General features: G+C 39.9%; 1 protein-coding gene across 6 annotated transcripts in view; it reads left to right on the top strand.

The window, feature by feature from the left end:
* The window catches only part of Elavl4 (ELAV like RNA binding protein 4), an 86,077-nt gene extending 73,511 nt beyond the window's left edge, over positions 1-12,566 (top strand). For 4 of the 6 annotated variants that reach the window (XM_046469241.2, XM_058570764.1, XM_058570762.1 and 1 more), the window contains 4 exons: positions 2,733-2,886; positions 4,496-4,721; positions 6,289-6,327; positions 9,589-12,566. In XM_046469241.2, coding sequence (XP_046325197.2) covers positions 2,733-2,886; positions 4,496-4,721; positions 6,289-6,327; positions 9,589-9,958 — 789 coding nt within the window. In that variant the 3' untranslated portion in view covers positions 9,959-12,566. The remainder of the gene's footprint in view (positions 1-2,732; positions 2,887-4,495; positions 4,722-6,288; positions 6,328-9,588) is intronic. The other 2 variants (XM_058570763.1, XM_058570765.1) reach the window with 2 other exon arrangements.
* Positions 12,567-15,324: the final 2,758 nt, after the last annotated feature.

Below are 15,324 nucleotides of genomic sequence, written 5' to 3'. Positions count from 1 at the left end.
TCGTTAATCCTTGATTTATCCCTCCTCTGCATTTGAGTCACACGCATACATAGCCCTGGCATAGCACGCGTCTTGTGACTTTGTGATAATTGGTTTATATGCCTCTTCATCCATTATTCTACTCAACCCATATTTATCAAGCATGTCCTGTGAAATGTCTGTGGCCTCCATTAGACTTGGAGGTCCTCCGGAGCAAAAGACCTTGTCTTGCTTTTGCTGTGTCCCCAGAACACAGCACAGCAAGTAACTGTCACAGGGTAGATCTTCAAGAAATGTTTGCTGAGAGAAGTGATGTCTAGTCCTACGACGTCCTCTTCTCTTATTCCAACCCCAGACACTGAAGAGTGGGAAACTGTCCCTTAGCTTTTAGCTTAGTAGGGAAACACAGTTATGACTCTGGGTGCTTGACTCTCAGTGATCCATCTTAGTGGAGGAACCAAGCTATAGTTAACCCCAAAGAGCCATTAAGGGCCACATCGTCCATCAAGAGCTGGGGGTGTCCACTTTTTTTTTTTCAGAAGGTATTAAACACCCAGCAGGAATCAGGCTCTGTGCCGGGAGCTAGAGCCACAGAGATGAATAAGACACATATAATCCATGACCTCAAGGAGATGGTCAGACCAGATAGAGAGGTGGTAAGTTAAGATTAGAACGGGTTAAGTGCTATGATTCATTGAGCACATTGCTGTGGAGACTTTTAGGAGGAGGCAAGATCAGACAGAGGCGGCTATCAAGAAAAGGTAGTAACATTTGAGCTGAGCCACCTTAAGAAAAGTAAGAATTGTATTTGAGGAAGAAGATGGAAAAAATGTTCCCCATTAGCAAAAGCATAAAGGTGGGAGAGGGGCAAATGACATTCAGATGACTTGCCAGTAATTAGAGTGAGACAAGGGTGACCCTTGTACTGTGGACCCACCACTATGAGATTTCCTTCTCCTGACCACTCCTTCCTCCTTCCTCAAAAATAGTTCTATGCTATAGCCTGAGAGGACAAGGGCAGGAGCACATTATGTGAAGTGAAGCCCTATCCAGGCAGTTGCATGGGTTTCTCGAGCCCCCCCACGACCCCCTGTGGCCTCAAGTGCACACACAGGAAACCTCAGTGAATTGGACCCTCTACCTCGCAGCCCTGTGCTAGGAAGGAGAAAAACCTGTAGCGACTTCCCAGGCCACCCAGGAGTTTCTAGAAGATGTAGACAATGTAGGCAGCTGCCTCACTCCATCAGCAGGGGGAGGCCAGAGAGGCAGATTAGTCACTCACATCATTTTCTGTTGAGTCAACATCTATTTTTAGGTGTGGAACTCATAAAGGGACCTGGTGTCTCTGTCATAGAAAGGGAGAATGTGCCATGGGTGAGGAGTCTACTCATCCTTCTTCCTCTTTGCTACACCCATTCTCTCCCCTGAAGTTTCCAGAAGCAATGTCCACTTTGCTTCCTGAGGTCTAGTTCTTAAATGGTGAAAGATTGGTTTTTACACGTGCAATTCCTTTTGCACACTGGCTTGTGTGTGAGCACACACACATACACACACGCATGGCCCCACAGTCTTACCAGGTCTTATGAAATCCGTTATCTAGATTCAATAAAACTCCCAACTGAAAAATGCTAAGGCATATAAGTCCCTTCCTGTCCCACGTTGTCAGATGTGCTCTGAAATGACTGTTTTCATCATCTATTCTGAGCTATAACCGCCCCAGAAATAGCTTTAGCAGGAAAGTGCTTTTGTTAGACTAGCTGTAAATTATATTTCAAATGTCTGATGTTGTTTTCTTAAAAAAATAAATAAATAAGTAAATGAAAGTCTAAAATTAATGACTGCTGGGGTTTGCTTTGCTTATGTGTACTGCTACAGATTTGGCTTCTTGCAGATGGAATTTCAGATCTGTTTACACTTCTGTGTTAGCTTTTTGGGGAGGGAAAAAAGCAGTGGAGAGATCTGGGAGGACAAATTTACAAAGTCAAACTTATTATAACCATCAGTGAGGCTCTCTTCCCTCTCTGGCTGCCCTTTCCCTCCCTCCTGCACACTGTGCCCCCATTTTGTTTGTTGTGGTTTTATCTGCCCGATCTCAAAGTTAGGGGCAACTGGTCCTTGCAGATGTGACAACAAGGTCACATATCCAGTTTCGCAAGCAGATGTTCATTCAATCCCATTTCACCAGCGCTTTGTCATTCAGGGAGAGCAGACCTTATGAGAACAGATTGGAGCAACACAAAGGACAGAACATAAAAAAAAATCTTACAGAGAACCCAATTGCTTTTATGTTTTCTTGAAGAGAATGGGGGTAGGGAGGGTGGCAGGGAGAGAAATGTGCAGAGCAGAATTTCATAGGGTTTTTTTTTTTTTTTTGGTTTATTCAAAGATTATTATGTGTTGGATACAGTAAATCATCTATACACCCACATCCAGGAGGTAAATCTTCAGAACTTCATGCGTGGGTAGTTCTGCATTTAACAGCTGCCATACAGTAGCTATTTTGTTCTGCACTGAGAGACCCTTATCTGTGCATTTGTTTTAAGTTATCATCAACTCTCCTTTTGTTCCTCTATTGCTGTTCTCCTAATTCTCATTACTATTACAAGAGTAGCTCAGACTCTGAACTATTGAGTGGTTTTAACTGGCACCTTGAGCTATACTGCTAGCCGAGGCACTGTCATCTTGGTGGTTGCCTCTGTCTCTCCCTTGAGGTCAAGTGCCTATAATGGATTTAGTCCTCTTGCCTCTCCTAGGTCTCATATGCCCGTCCGAGCTCGGCCTCAATCAGGGATGCTAACCTCTACGTTAGCGGCCTTCCCAAAACCATGACCCAGAAGGAGCTGGAGCAGCTTTTCTCGCAATATGGTCGTATCATCACCTCACGAATCCTGGTTGACCAAGTTACAGGTTAAGTGTTTCTTTGTCATTTCTTTTCTTGCATATCAGTGCCCAACTGTTATCCGTAGGAGCAGGCTAATAGTTGCTTAAAGTCGAGAATATGGGTCATGAATAGGCACACTTCTGACTTGGGAGAAAGATTTCTCATCCATCAACTGCCCAAATTTAAAATGGGCCATATTGGGATGCAGAATTCTCCGTCGTGGGAATTGTTCCAGCAGCCGCTACACTATTTGGCAAGGTTGTAAAGAGAATTTGGGTATCAGGTTGAGAATGGAGCTGTATGACCTTCAAAGTCTCTTTCAGCCCTCAACCAGTAACGGTTATTTTTGTATGTGAAAACCTGTGTATGTTGCTCTAGCTCCAATTCATAGCATTACAGAGTTAAAAGGAACTTTAAACTACCTCATTTTGTACATCAGCAAACAGATCCAAAGTGAGAGCTGACTTCCCACCAGCTAGTCAGGAGCAGAGCAGGGTAAGAACCCAAGCTTTGGGACTCAGGTTCTTTGTCCATAATAAAGAAAGTCAATCAGCCAGCAACTCTCAGCAAGAAAGGTAAAATACCTGGGGTTGCATTTTTAATGACAAGGTGTTTTATGCCTACCCCCCACTCTACCTCAGTTTAGAAGTCACCCCCTGAGAGAAGTTTAGCACATTTGTCGTTTGATTCATGTAACCAACTCTCACTGAAATAGGCTCTGACCCAGACACTGTGCAGAGGGACACTGGGAACCACGGATGAAGGAAAGGCATAGTTCCTTTCAGGACTCCAAAGTGACAGATTCCCACTAGGTGCCGTCCAAGTTGCCCTGTGAGAGCTCAGGAAAGAGTGTACTATGCCTGGTGATGATTGTTGGGAAGGCTCCATTGTAGAGGCAATGTTTGAACAGGTTGGCAGGATGACTTGAGATTACCCGGCAAAAGGGAGTGATAGAGCATTCTGGATAAAGAGGATGCCATATCCCAAGGCACAGAGTTAAGGAAGAACAACAGCCTGTTCTAGGAACGTCAGGCAGTTCAGGGTAGCTGGTGTGAGGCTCAACAGGGTATTTGGAACCAGATTTCCAAGGACACTGAATACTATGCCAGGAAGTCTAGACTTCATCTCATGCAGCAAGGAGCCAGGGAAGGGTATTTTGTGGGTTTTGTTTCTTGCTTGTTCTGTTTGGGGCAGTGAAGAATAGATACAATGTACAAAGTACAATATTCAAAAGGTATATAAGAGGTTTAGAAAATGTTTTTAAAGGTTGAACTGTAGTCAGAGTTGTCTTTTCATATAGATGACTTAGCCACTGGGTGTGGAGGACTCACTAGAGAACTGGAAACTGGTTGGTGGATGTTCACTTATAGTAACTGGAGGGAGATGAGAAGTGGTAGAGGACCAGAGAGGACAGATGCAAGAAATCCTGTATTCTGTGGATTGGAGGCATGTGTCCAGGGCCATGCTGGTGTATATGAAAGCAGATACATTTCAGTTCAGGGAGCTGGGTTCTGCCAGGCCCCACAGGTGGACTGACCCCACACAATGTCCATGAGGCCCCACTCATCTCTTCCCAAAGATATTTACCATTTTGTTTTTTTTCACTTTTTACAAAGACTCTTTCATTTTCCCCAGGAGTGTCTAGAGGGGTGGGATTCATCCGCTTTGATAAGAGGATTGAGGCAGAAGAAGCCATCAAAGGGCTGAATGGTCAGAAGCCCAGCGGTGCTACGGAACCGATTACTGTGAAGTTTGCCAACAACCCCAGCCAGAAGTCCAGCCAGGCCCTGTTGTCCCAGCTGTACCAGTCTCCCAACCGGCGCTACCCAGGCCCACTCCACCACCAGGCTCAGAGGTTCAGGTAGGTATGCCCACAGAGAAGGGAACCCCTGCTGCATGGTACAGAGCTGGGCAAGGGCCAGGGAAGCCCATGACTCTGAAGTATGGGGCAAGGCAAAGAACCTCAGTTTCCACTCCTGTAAAATGAGATGATTAGACCAGATGCTCTTCAAAACCCCGTACGACTTCCTACTGTGACTGGTTAAACCTGAGATTCTTCAGTAGAAACAAAATTTAACCGAACAAAGTTTGGTTTCAACAAAAGTAGTCACAAGTGACTTTTCAGAATCTTAGACTTCAGGCTGGGCAGGGGCTTTTCATACTGCCCAGAGGCAGATCGTTGCCTGAGGGGGGTGGCTTGTCCTATCCTCCTTTCCTAGGGAATTCTGGGTTCTAGGGGAGGAAAATTTTTTAGTGTTAACTTTATCTCTTTAGTCAGCACATTCTGAAGACAAGGAAGAAGATGTATTCAAGCCTTAGTGTTTCCTTTGGATACCCAACCCCCAGGAAGCTCCTGGTGCTGGGAGCATTCCCCTTCTAGACATTTCTGAAAAGACTGGTTTCTCCATGAAGGTAGTGCAACCTTGATCGGCCTCTATTGTGTAAAAGATAAGCATAGCCTTGACCTAACCATAGTAAATTCTAAACAACTATGTCATTCCACCCACGCCCCAACTTCTCTTTAATGAAAGGGTTTTTCTTCTTGTTAAACTTCACATGGGAAAAATAGTAGGTCCATCTATTTAGAATAGTAACAGTCCATCTGGCCACAGAAAAATCAGCCTCTTCAGTTGTCCTCCCATACCCCATGAATCTGAAATGGTTAATGATTTCATGAAGAGTCCAAATCATCTAATTTTTATTTTGTGTGAGAGCGCATGCAGTATTTATGTAAAAAGCCTCTCCAGCAGGCTTCTAATGGTGGAAACTATGGTTACTACTGCCCCATGGTGTGAATAGCTTGTCCCCAAGTAAGGTACTAAACGTGAGGAAGATTATAGCATAATGACAGTTTGCCAGGAGGTGTTTTCAGGCTGTAAATAGTAAGCTATTTTTTTTTTTTAGTCTTAACCCACAAACACTCCCTGCACCCACCCCGCCAAATGTGTGTGGTAAGGATATTTAATGTAGCTAGGCTAACAGAAAAGATCCATTCTGATGCATATTGTGTGCACATGTATTGTTTGTTGATCTGGAACAGAGACCTTTATTCACAAGTTTAATTACAGCAAAAGGTGAACAATTTAAGAAGCCCCCCCACCCCATTCTAACAATTTCACACACAATATAAAATAAAATCCACACAAATGTTCTGAGAGGTGGGGGGGGGGGGAGTGGGATTGATTGAGACCTTGAAAGAAAGGGGGGATTCATTAGACACTTGCTTTAAACTCTAGCATTGACCTGAACATGAATTATTTGCAGTTGGAGGCAGGAAAGGGGGAAACTACCGGTGGATAGACTCCTCAGCAGTGGGGAAAGTTGTTGAGCTTTTCTTCTTTGAAAATGGAGCATTCTTATTAATAGTTCCATTGAGTGATCTTGCCATCTGTGAGGCATTAACCCAAAGACCCTCCTTCTCTTTGCAGGCTGGACAATTTGCTTAATATGGCCTATGGCGTAAAGAGGTAATTAAAACTCCACAGATTGCCAGATGTCCGTGTTGGCACAGACTGGGGCTAGATTTTTTTTTTTAATTCACTAACTTTACTTTTTTTTTTAATTCTTCCTTTTTCTTCCACCAGCATGTCAAATTCTTAATTTTAATTTCAGACTTCAGTTGATTTTTATTTCTTTTAGGGCACACAAAACATTTTGTGTGTTTCACTTTTTCTTTTATTTGCAGGTGGGCTTATCCTATGGTTCAGGTGCCACAGCTACCAAGCCCTTGATAATCTGGTCCTCTGAACGGCTTCCCTAAGGGAGAAAGCTCTGACTCTTTGCTGGCTGATTTTGCAAACTTGCAGAGCAACTGTTTTGCATTAGTGATGCCAAGATTCAGTTAAGAGGGCAGATTCCAGCAAATCAAAATTAGAACATTTTGCTTATCAAGACTGACCATCTTATAATTTTCAGTGGAAAATTTAGATTTTGGACTACTAGCTCTGGCCAAAGCATAAATTAACACACGAATGACTTTCTGACTTCCACCGCCAATTCGGTGTGCATATCAGAGCACATCCTGGGAATGAAGTGTATCTGTGTGCACCTCAACCAGGACTTTCTTTTGTTACAGGTTTTAGCAGTTATTATAAATCCTCCCTCAGTTTTATATGTATGTGGGTTTTTAACTCGATATTTCTTTCATTTAAAGCCTTTTTGTGGGGTTGGGTACTTAAATAGGGTCAAGGCTTTGGGGACCCTCTGAATGCAATCACAGGGGTGTTCCAGACCCATCTGAAATCTGAATCTTGGGGAGTTGAGTGTGTTATGTCACTGTGTCCATGAGATTCCCATATGTGCTTTTGATAAGCTCCGCTGCACTGCTAGGAACAGAGCATCTTCATCATATTGCTCAGTAGAGCTGCACACTTTAATTCCCCTTCCTCCACTCAAGGGAGAGAGATGTGCTTTTTAATAGTCCACATCATACTCCCCACTCTAGGCAGTTCTTTCACCACTTGGCCATGCATGGTAAGTACCCTGACTGGAAGCTAGTGCACAGTCAAGGGAGTAACTTGACTGCAGACTTCACTATCAGAGCGCCAGCTTCTTGAATCTTGAATCTTCTTGAATCTCAGTCCCAGCTACCAGTGAGGATAAATGTTAATTATCTCCACACACTGCCTGCTTCCCAGGCATTTTTCCATCTTTCCTAGCTCTGCCCCATCCCTTTGCTCCTTTCTGATTTTAGCAAGGTAGCACCAAATGCCACGAGAAGAGTGATACCTAATAACACAGGTGAGACCAGGGAAGACACAGCCGCAGCCTATGTGCTGCCTCTTCCTTCAGTGCCCAATTCAGGATGGACACACTAATTGATAACAGCATTTTTCTCTTTCTATTGAACCCAGATTTAGATCTAGAATCCTTCTCACCTAAAGGCTGTGGTAGCCATCAGCAGCTAGAATCAAGGTCCTAATTGAAACCTCTTTTCTGGCTTTGGCCTTGGCCTTATGATAAATTTTTAGCTATTTTCTACCATATCAATGAAAAGGACTAATTACCTAGTTGGAGGAGAGACCATTGAGAAGACAGTGTTCAGAAATAAAGCAAATAGCAGCTAGGCATGGAGATGCACACGTATAATCCCCAGCTATGTGGAAGGCTGAGGTAGGAAGATCTCAAGTTCAAGGCCAGCCTCAGCAACTTAGTGAAAACCTGTCTCAATTTTTTAAAAAATAATAAAAAGGACTGGGGATGTAGCTTAGTGGTAGAGTGTCCCTGGTTTCAATCCCCAGTACCTAATAATTTTATTAATATTATATAAGCATTCAAATGCAGTTAAACTTACCTTTTGCCATTCTAAGAATCTGTACCATGATATTTTTTTTCCCTTTTGGTGGTGGGGGGAGAACGGCATCTTGTTTTTAAGCAAGAAAGAAAATTGACTTAGCAAATAGTAGCAAAAACAATTTCTATTGAGTTGTTATGTTCAGCATATCTTTAGCCACCATTTGATATTATCTAAAGTCTAATCAGGTACAGAACTATTCATTATGGTCCCTTCCCAAAGCACCAAGAATATTGGCTTATTATTAAAAAAACATTCCTGGTTACACTTTACTCCATGCTTTTCCCAGTTTTTTGTTCCTCCTCTCTCCCAAGTCCACCCCCCCCCCCAAAAAAAAAAACTCAACCAAATGAAAAGCAAGCTTCTTAGTCAGTGTGCAGCATCAAAATCCCTGTATACATTTGGTCTGAAACAAAATTTTGAAAAATAATGTTCAGCTGTAGGCACTGGTATCCTAATTGTTTTATCTACTGCATCCATCATAAATCACACATGGGTTTATTTTATCAGACAGTGAGTAGAATATAAAGGGTTATTTTTTCTTTTAAAGATTACACAAAAACTGAGAAGATTCTAAGCCCAATACAAAAGTACTTGTAAACAGGGCAAATGGCAATTTTATGCTTTTCTAATGTACAGCAATTCAAGATGTATAAATGCATAAACCACTTGAAATCTTGTTCCAGTGATGCTTAGAAATGAATTCCAGATAATATAACATTAAAAAATGGTACATCTCTATTATTATTACTCAAGTTTTGGGGGAAAAGTCTTTGAATAAATACTAAATGAAACATCAGCCACTCATCTGATAATAATAAGACATGTCTCTTCGTTCTCATGTATCTCCATCCTCAATAATATCAAGAGATCTTTGACAGCCATAAATCAAGGGACTGCAAAGATGGTAGACTTGAATACTTCAAGGGCCATCCCCCATTTCTGCCTAGAAATAACAAAATAAAATTTCCGAAGCACTGACATCAATGAGTTATTCACTTATTCAATCAATAAATATTTATTGAGTGTCTTCTATGTGTCACTGTGTCTATGAGATTCCCTTGTGCGCTCCACTGAATAGATAAATAGAACAATAGAATATAAGCCTTGAAATAGAGTCATTTCCCCGAAAACTCACTATCTATTGCAGGGTTGGGGGAGGTGGGAGGAGACAACGTATGAATATATACTGTGATAGAACTGTGATAGACTTGCTCTGGGAGACTTGGGAGTCCCTCAAGCCTTTTAGGAATTGACCTAGGCCTTTCTCTTGGCATGTACATGCCTTAGCCTTCTAGCCATTCCCATTGGAAGAAATGCCACAGATGTTAGTTTTTGCATTTGGTTTTTAAACCCTAAAGACTCTCCTGCAAACTCTCACTCAGCCCTTTGCCCCGTGTCTGTGTCTGTGCATCTGTGTGTTTTCCATGGTCAGACTGATGTCTGGACCAGCCCCCCCTTCTGCTTGTCCCCCCAGGTTCTCCCCAATCACCATTGATGGGATGACAAGCCTTGTGGGAATGAACATCCCTGGTCACACAGGAACAGGCTGGTGCATCTTCGTCTACAACCTGTCCCCAGATTCCGACGAGAGCGTCCTCTGGCAGCTCTTTGGCCCCTTCGGCGCAGTGAACAACGTCAAGGTCATCCGTGACTTCAACACCAACAAGTGCAAGGGATTCGGCTTTGTCACCATGACCAACTATGATGAGGCAGCCATGGCCATCGCCAGCCTCAACGGGTATCGCCTGGGAGACAGAGTGTTGCAAGTTTCCTTTAAAACCAATAAAGCCCACAAGTCCTGAATTTCCCATCCTTACTTATTAAAATATATATATAAATATATACGAACAAAACACACGCGCACACACACACATACACAAATGAGAGAGAAACAAACTTTTCAAGGCTTATATTCAACCATGGACTTTATAAGCCAGTGTTGCCTAAGTATTAAAACATTGGATTATCCTGAGGTGTACCAGGAAAGGATTTTATAATGCTTAGAAAAAAAGAAAAAAAAAAACAAAAAAATACCTTTGATGCATTGAATGTTCTTTCATAGCTGTCGTTGTTGAATATAATATACATAGATAGCGATGTGCAGGGATTTTTACCCAGCCAGCTAACTTTGCTACCTTCCTTGAAGGTGGGTCTTTTTAAGATGACCATTCGCTCATTTGAAGAAGAAAAACAAAAAACAAAAAAAAATAATAAAAACAATTTTTACAAAGTAATGGGATTCAAAGAAAGAAAAAGATTTTTCTTTTTTGTCAAAATGTTGATCCAATCAGATTGGTAAAAACCCCCACACAAATTAAAGAGGAATAATAAAAATTGCAAAAATGAAAAAAAAAACTTTTGCAAATTTTTTTATTTTTCCTTTTTTCTTTTATATCATGTGAACTAAAACAGTCTTCTGTTAGGGGATGGGGGAAAGGGGGATACCTGATGACATTAACAATTTAATAACATTAACATTGTTGCCAAAGAGGTGGTCTCTTTGCTGAAAATGGGTTTCAAGAAAAATCTATTTTTATAAAATATAAAGAATTTTTACAAGAGAATCTGGATTTGAGAAAAAAATATTTTGACTGGCTAATTTAGGGGAAATTGACAACTTTGTCGCGTTCATACTGCACTGGTAACTTTTTAGAGATCAAGATGTGTGTTTTAAACTGGATTCGTAGACTGTTTTTTGAAGGATGGGCTATAAACAGATGATCTTCATATCTTTTCATAGCATGTAATAATAATAATAAATTATTAATTACTAGGGGAAAGGAGTGTTCGTTCTACCCAGGGTACCACAGTTCCCCACAGTCAAAACCCAAAAGCAAGGAGATGAGTTGAAAGACAGTTTTTCTTTAAGTCATCAGTATGGGATGTCAGCAGAACAAAAATTAAAAAGATTAATTTTCTTTTTGATCTAAAACTTCCTTAGTTTGAGCAGTAGGTGCTACGAAATTATTTATATACCTTAGTATCATAGTTAAATGTAATGTGTTTAGGAAAGGAAAACAAAAGATACATTTGCTTTAAATTCATTAAGCAATTTTCAAATTCACTTTGTAGCCCATGCTGATAGAATTGGGCTGTGTTGGTACATTTGAAACACTGTTTATGTTGCTTGAAACACTTATTTATTTAATCGCAGATGTGATGATGCCTATGGCCGAGATCAAATATAGCTAGATTGGCTAGACTACTTATTTGTTTACTTAAACTATGGGAAGAAGCATATTATTGTGTCATTCTGTTGTGTGTGTATGTGTATATATAATATAAATATATATATATAAAGTTATTTTTTCTTTGGGTTAATTTATTATAAGTTGTAACACTTGGCTAGTTTTGTTTGTATATGTCTTAAAATGTTTTCTTATGATATTTAAGTGACAGTTAAAGAGGTATCAAGGTAACTTGTGTAGAACTATTGTTTGATATATTGTCATGTTTGTTGTGAATATTTTTTCTTACTGCACAGTAGAAAAATAAAAACAACTGGGTCTTTATTTTAATGTAATTCAGATTGGGGAAACAAAACAGAGCTAAGGGAACAAAATGACTGCGGGAGCACTCTCCCATGTCCAGTGCACTGATCATTTTAGTATGTTTGTGCTTTGTACGGTTATATATTTAAAACAAAAACAAAACAAAACAAAACAAAAAAAATACAAGAGTTCATGCTCTTCCCTGGGTAATAGAAACAGTTACTCGCTATGCATAATCTAGTTGATAGTTAAATTTGCTATTGCTTTTCTTGTCTTGTTATATAAAATCTTTTCAATACAAGTTTAGTCTTAATGGTAATAAAACGTTATGGTTATTTATAACTTGTGCTTATTTTGTGCATTTTTTCCCATGCTGAGCCCACTAAGTGCATGTAGACAGGACTGTTGTTTTCACACTGAAGAAGCAAACTTTGTAGTAGTCGTCGTGGTGGTAGACAGATAATGAGAACCAAGGCTGCATCATAGACTCCTCCTTTAAATTTTTTTTGTTTTTTTTTCCTCTTTTTGGTTTTGGAAAAAAAACACCAGATTTCAGTTCAGAGAACACTCGTTCAACATTCAGGGAAACCTTTTTACGTCACCTGCTATGAATGAACGCAGTTTGCTGGCAAAGTTTTGATGCATTTGCTAAGCATTAGTGGGAAAGGCATGCCAAAATCTCTTCTCTATAATGTGTTCAATCTGGGGGAAAAAAAAGGAAAAAAAATCTTAGGACCAGGCAGTTGTATACTTTAGTTATAAATGAATGACTTCATGTTAACCTTGCTAGTTTAGATGATTTCCGAGAGAAAGTATTGTAATTGTTTTTTTTTTCCATAATCTTGTTGTGTTTGAATTATTTGTACTTTATATGTCCAGACAATAAATGAAAGTGTGTAGAATGAATTTGAGCTTCCCAAATTTTTAAATGTGTTCATTCAAACTTTTTTTTTCTGTAGCATCTGCAGATTTGCCAGATATTTTTATCATTCAATCAGGAAGAAAAGAAAAAGTAGAATAAAATTCTGTTTTGCAACTTAGCCCAGTCTCTCAAAGTCAACTCAGTATTCAGAAGTCATTGCCCTAGTTCCATGCTACTAAAAGCAAAGTCCCCAGTCGGCAGTATCAGCATCATCTGGGAGTGTGTTGGAAATGCAGAATCTCGGGCTGAATGCAAATCTATATTTAACCAGATCCCCAGGTGAATCACTGGTGATTTAAAGCTTGAGAGGCATTGCTCTGGTTGATAAGCCAGAACACTTGGCATCCTGCGTGGTATCATGACAACGTTAATGTCTGTTATTCATTTATAAGCAAACTTGTGACTTGTTCAGAGGACAAGGAGTCACCATTTGCAGAGCATCTATTATATATCAAGCAGGCCTGTGTGGTGTCCTCCACATGCTCTCACTTTATCCTCTCAGCAATCTGAGAGGAGTAGATAGCATTATCCTCATTTCACAGATGACAAGACCGAGGCTCAATAACTTGAAACAGCCAGCAAGTTTCCAGCTGGGAGCTGAATCAGAGTCTGATTCTACAAACCTCTCTCAGCAGCTAGACTGCAGAACCTGCACAGTATTCAGGAAGCAGACTATTTGTACTAAAAGTGACAGCTAAACAAGAAAGGTCACCCTTTTATTGTCACACTCGTCATTGTTTAGAAATAGCAAATTTACTCTTGAGTAGAAACCCTAAACAAGGACTCACCTGGTGTAGAAAGAGCATAATTTAAGCTCAATCTAGGAAGAAGGAAACTGCCTACCTTATCACGAAGTCACATTAAAATATGCCCTGAACTTTACAGAATGAGCTTTTTAGTGATTTCCTAATATGATCACTCATTGATGATCTACTGTCTGTCTTTCATTTTCATTTTCTCACTAATTGAAAATTCATAATACCCTATAAAACATCACCATCCATAAACTGACACTTCAAGAATAAATGCCCCCACTGAGCCAGATGAACGAATAGTCAGATTCTCTTCCATTTCTCATTAACCCCTTTTTTATTATTATATTAAATTACCACATTGGTTGGGATAATTAAATTCAGGGCAAAGAATGGGATTTAATTAACCAAGCTAAATATTAAACCTCTAAGTCAGCCTGAACCTCACATAGCTGAACTCAAAGGTTCTTTTAGTTTAAAGAAAAACCCCTGTTTCTTTTCTCAAGAAAAATGGGTATTCAAACAAATAACTATCCCCAGAGACAATACAGTTTCACAAACATGTTTGTAGGCTCCAAAAATGTTGCTGCCAGACCTGTGATAGTTATCACTCATCACCACCCCTGCTCCTTAAGTCATTTCCGTGTACCTTACAAGGATGAATACCTTATTTTGGAATATTGGAAGTTGGTGCAATCTTTCCAGTTCAGACAGTTCATTCCCTAGCATACAACAGATCTGAAAGTTTCACAAATAGCTGTAGGTCTTTAAATAGGTCTTAGAAATACCCATAGGAGGGCATTCTACATAATGGTCTTGCCAACCCTTCCCAGCATGTGCACAATGCGTCTGCCTAACATCTAATAAAGAATTCACCTTGCTGCAAGTGTAAGCCTGTTAACCTAAATCTCTGAGAAAACATACATAATTTCTGTAGGTGTTTGTAGGAAACGACTAACAAATCACAGGAAAGCAGAGATTATTAAATTTCTTCAAGGTCCTAGGTCCATTATATTTTGCTTGGATGAAAAATTGCATGTTATAGAAGGCTGATGGCATTTACTTAGTGTTATTTCTATCAAAGTGATAGGAAGGAAGAATGAAAAAAGGTATGTTCTTGTGTCTAACACTATCCCACATCATCACTACCAGCATCAAAACTTCATACTGAAGAGCAAACACTAACCAAGTGATTATAGCCAGAAAATTTTTATCAACTTTGAGTTCTGTTTAAATTTCTTTCATTAAGATCAACATTCAGGGCTGGGGTTGTAGCTCAGTGGTAGAGTGCTCACTTCGCATGTGGAAGGCACTGGGTTCGATCCTCAGCACTACATAAAAATAAATAAAAAATGTATTGTGTCCATCTACAACTAAAAAAAGAATTTTTAAAAATTATAAGATCAACCATCATTTGCTTATTTGTAAATAAGACATTCAATCCCCCAAGAACAGCATATAAAAGTACATTTGAAACACAAAATTTTGTGAGGCCCATATCCTTTGAACACCTTAACCTTGTAAAATTCAACACACAATTGCCTTTTGCCATAGATAATTCAGGAAACTTCCAGTCCTTGAGATTGTTTTATCCTTACTTTCTCTATGTGCTTTTCATTTGTTCCTTAATGGATGAACACAGGCAAGCACATAGAGGCAAGCATTTAGACAACTGAGTAAGAAATTTCTCTTTTTACTTTTCACCTGTGAATTTAAAACTCATACCTGACAGGATAGCATTAACAGCAAGAGTGAGTTTTCTAAACGGAAATCATTAAAATCTTAATTTGAGTCCATCCTGCCTGGCTCCCTCCCACTGCCTTAACGAGAGCTCGAAGAACAGAGCTGTGTAATATCCTTACATTCTTCCCTGCCTTTGTTCTACCTGAAGAAGAGAATAATAAAAGGAAATTACATTTTATTTCCATGAGCTAAAATCAAGTTTTAATATTGTCCAAAAATGACTCGTACCATTCCTTTATCTTATTAGCTTTTTGGCATAT

This window comes from Marmota monax, unplaced genomic scaffold (genome assembly GCF_021218885.2).
Source record: "Marmota monax isolate L192 unplaced genomic scaffold, Marmota_monax_Labrador192_F-V1.1 WCK01_AAM20220418_F8-fsc00008, whole genome shotgun sequence".
Classification (NCBI taxonomy): domain Eukaryota; kingdom Metazoa; phylum Chordata; class Mammalia; order Rodentia; family Sciuridae; genus Marmota; species Marmota monax.
This window is presented reverse-complemented; position numbering and strand designations above follow the sequence as displayed.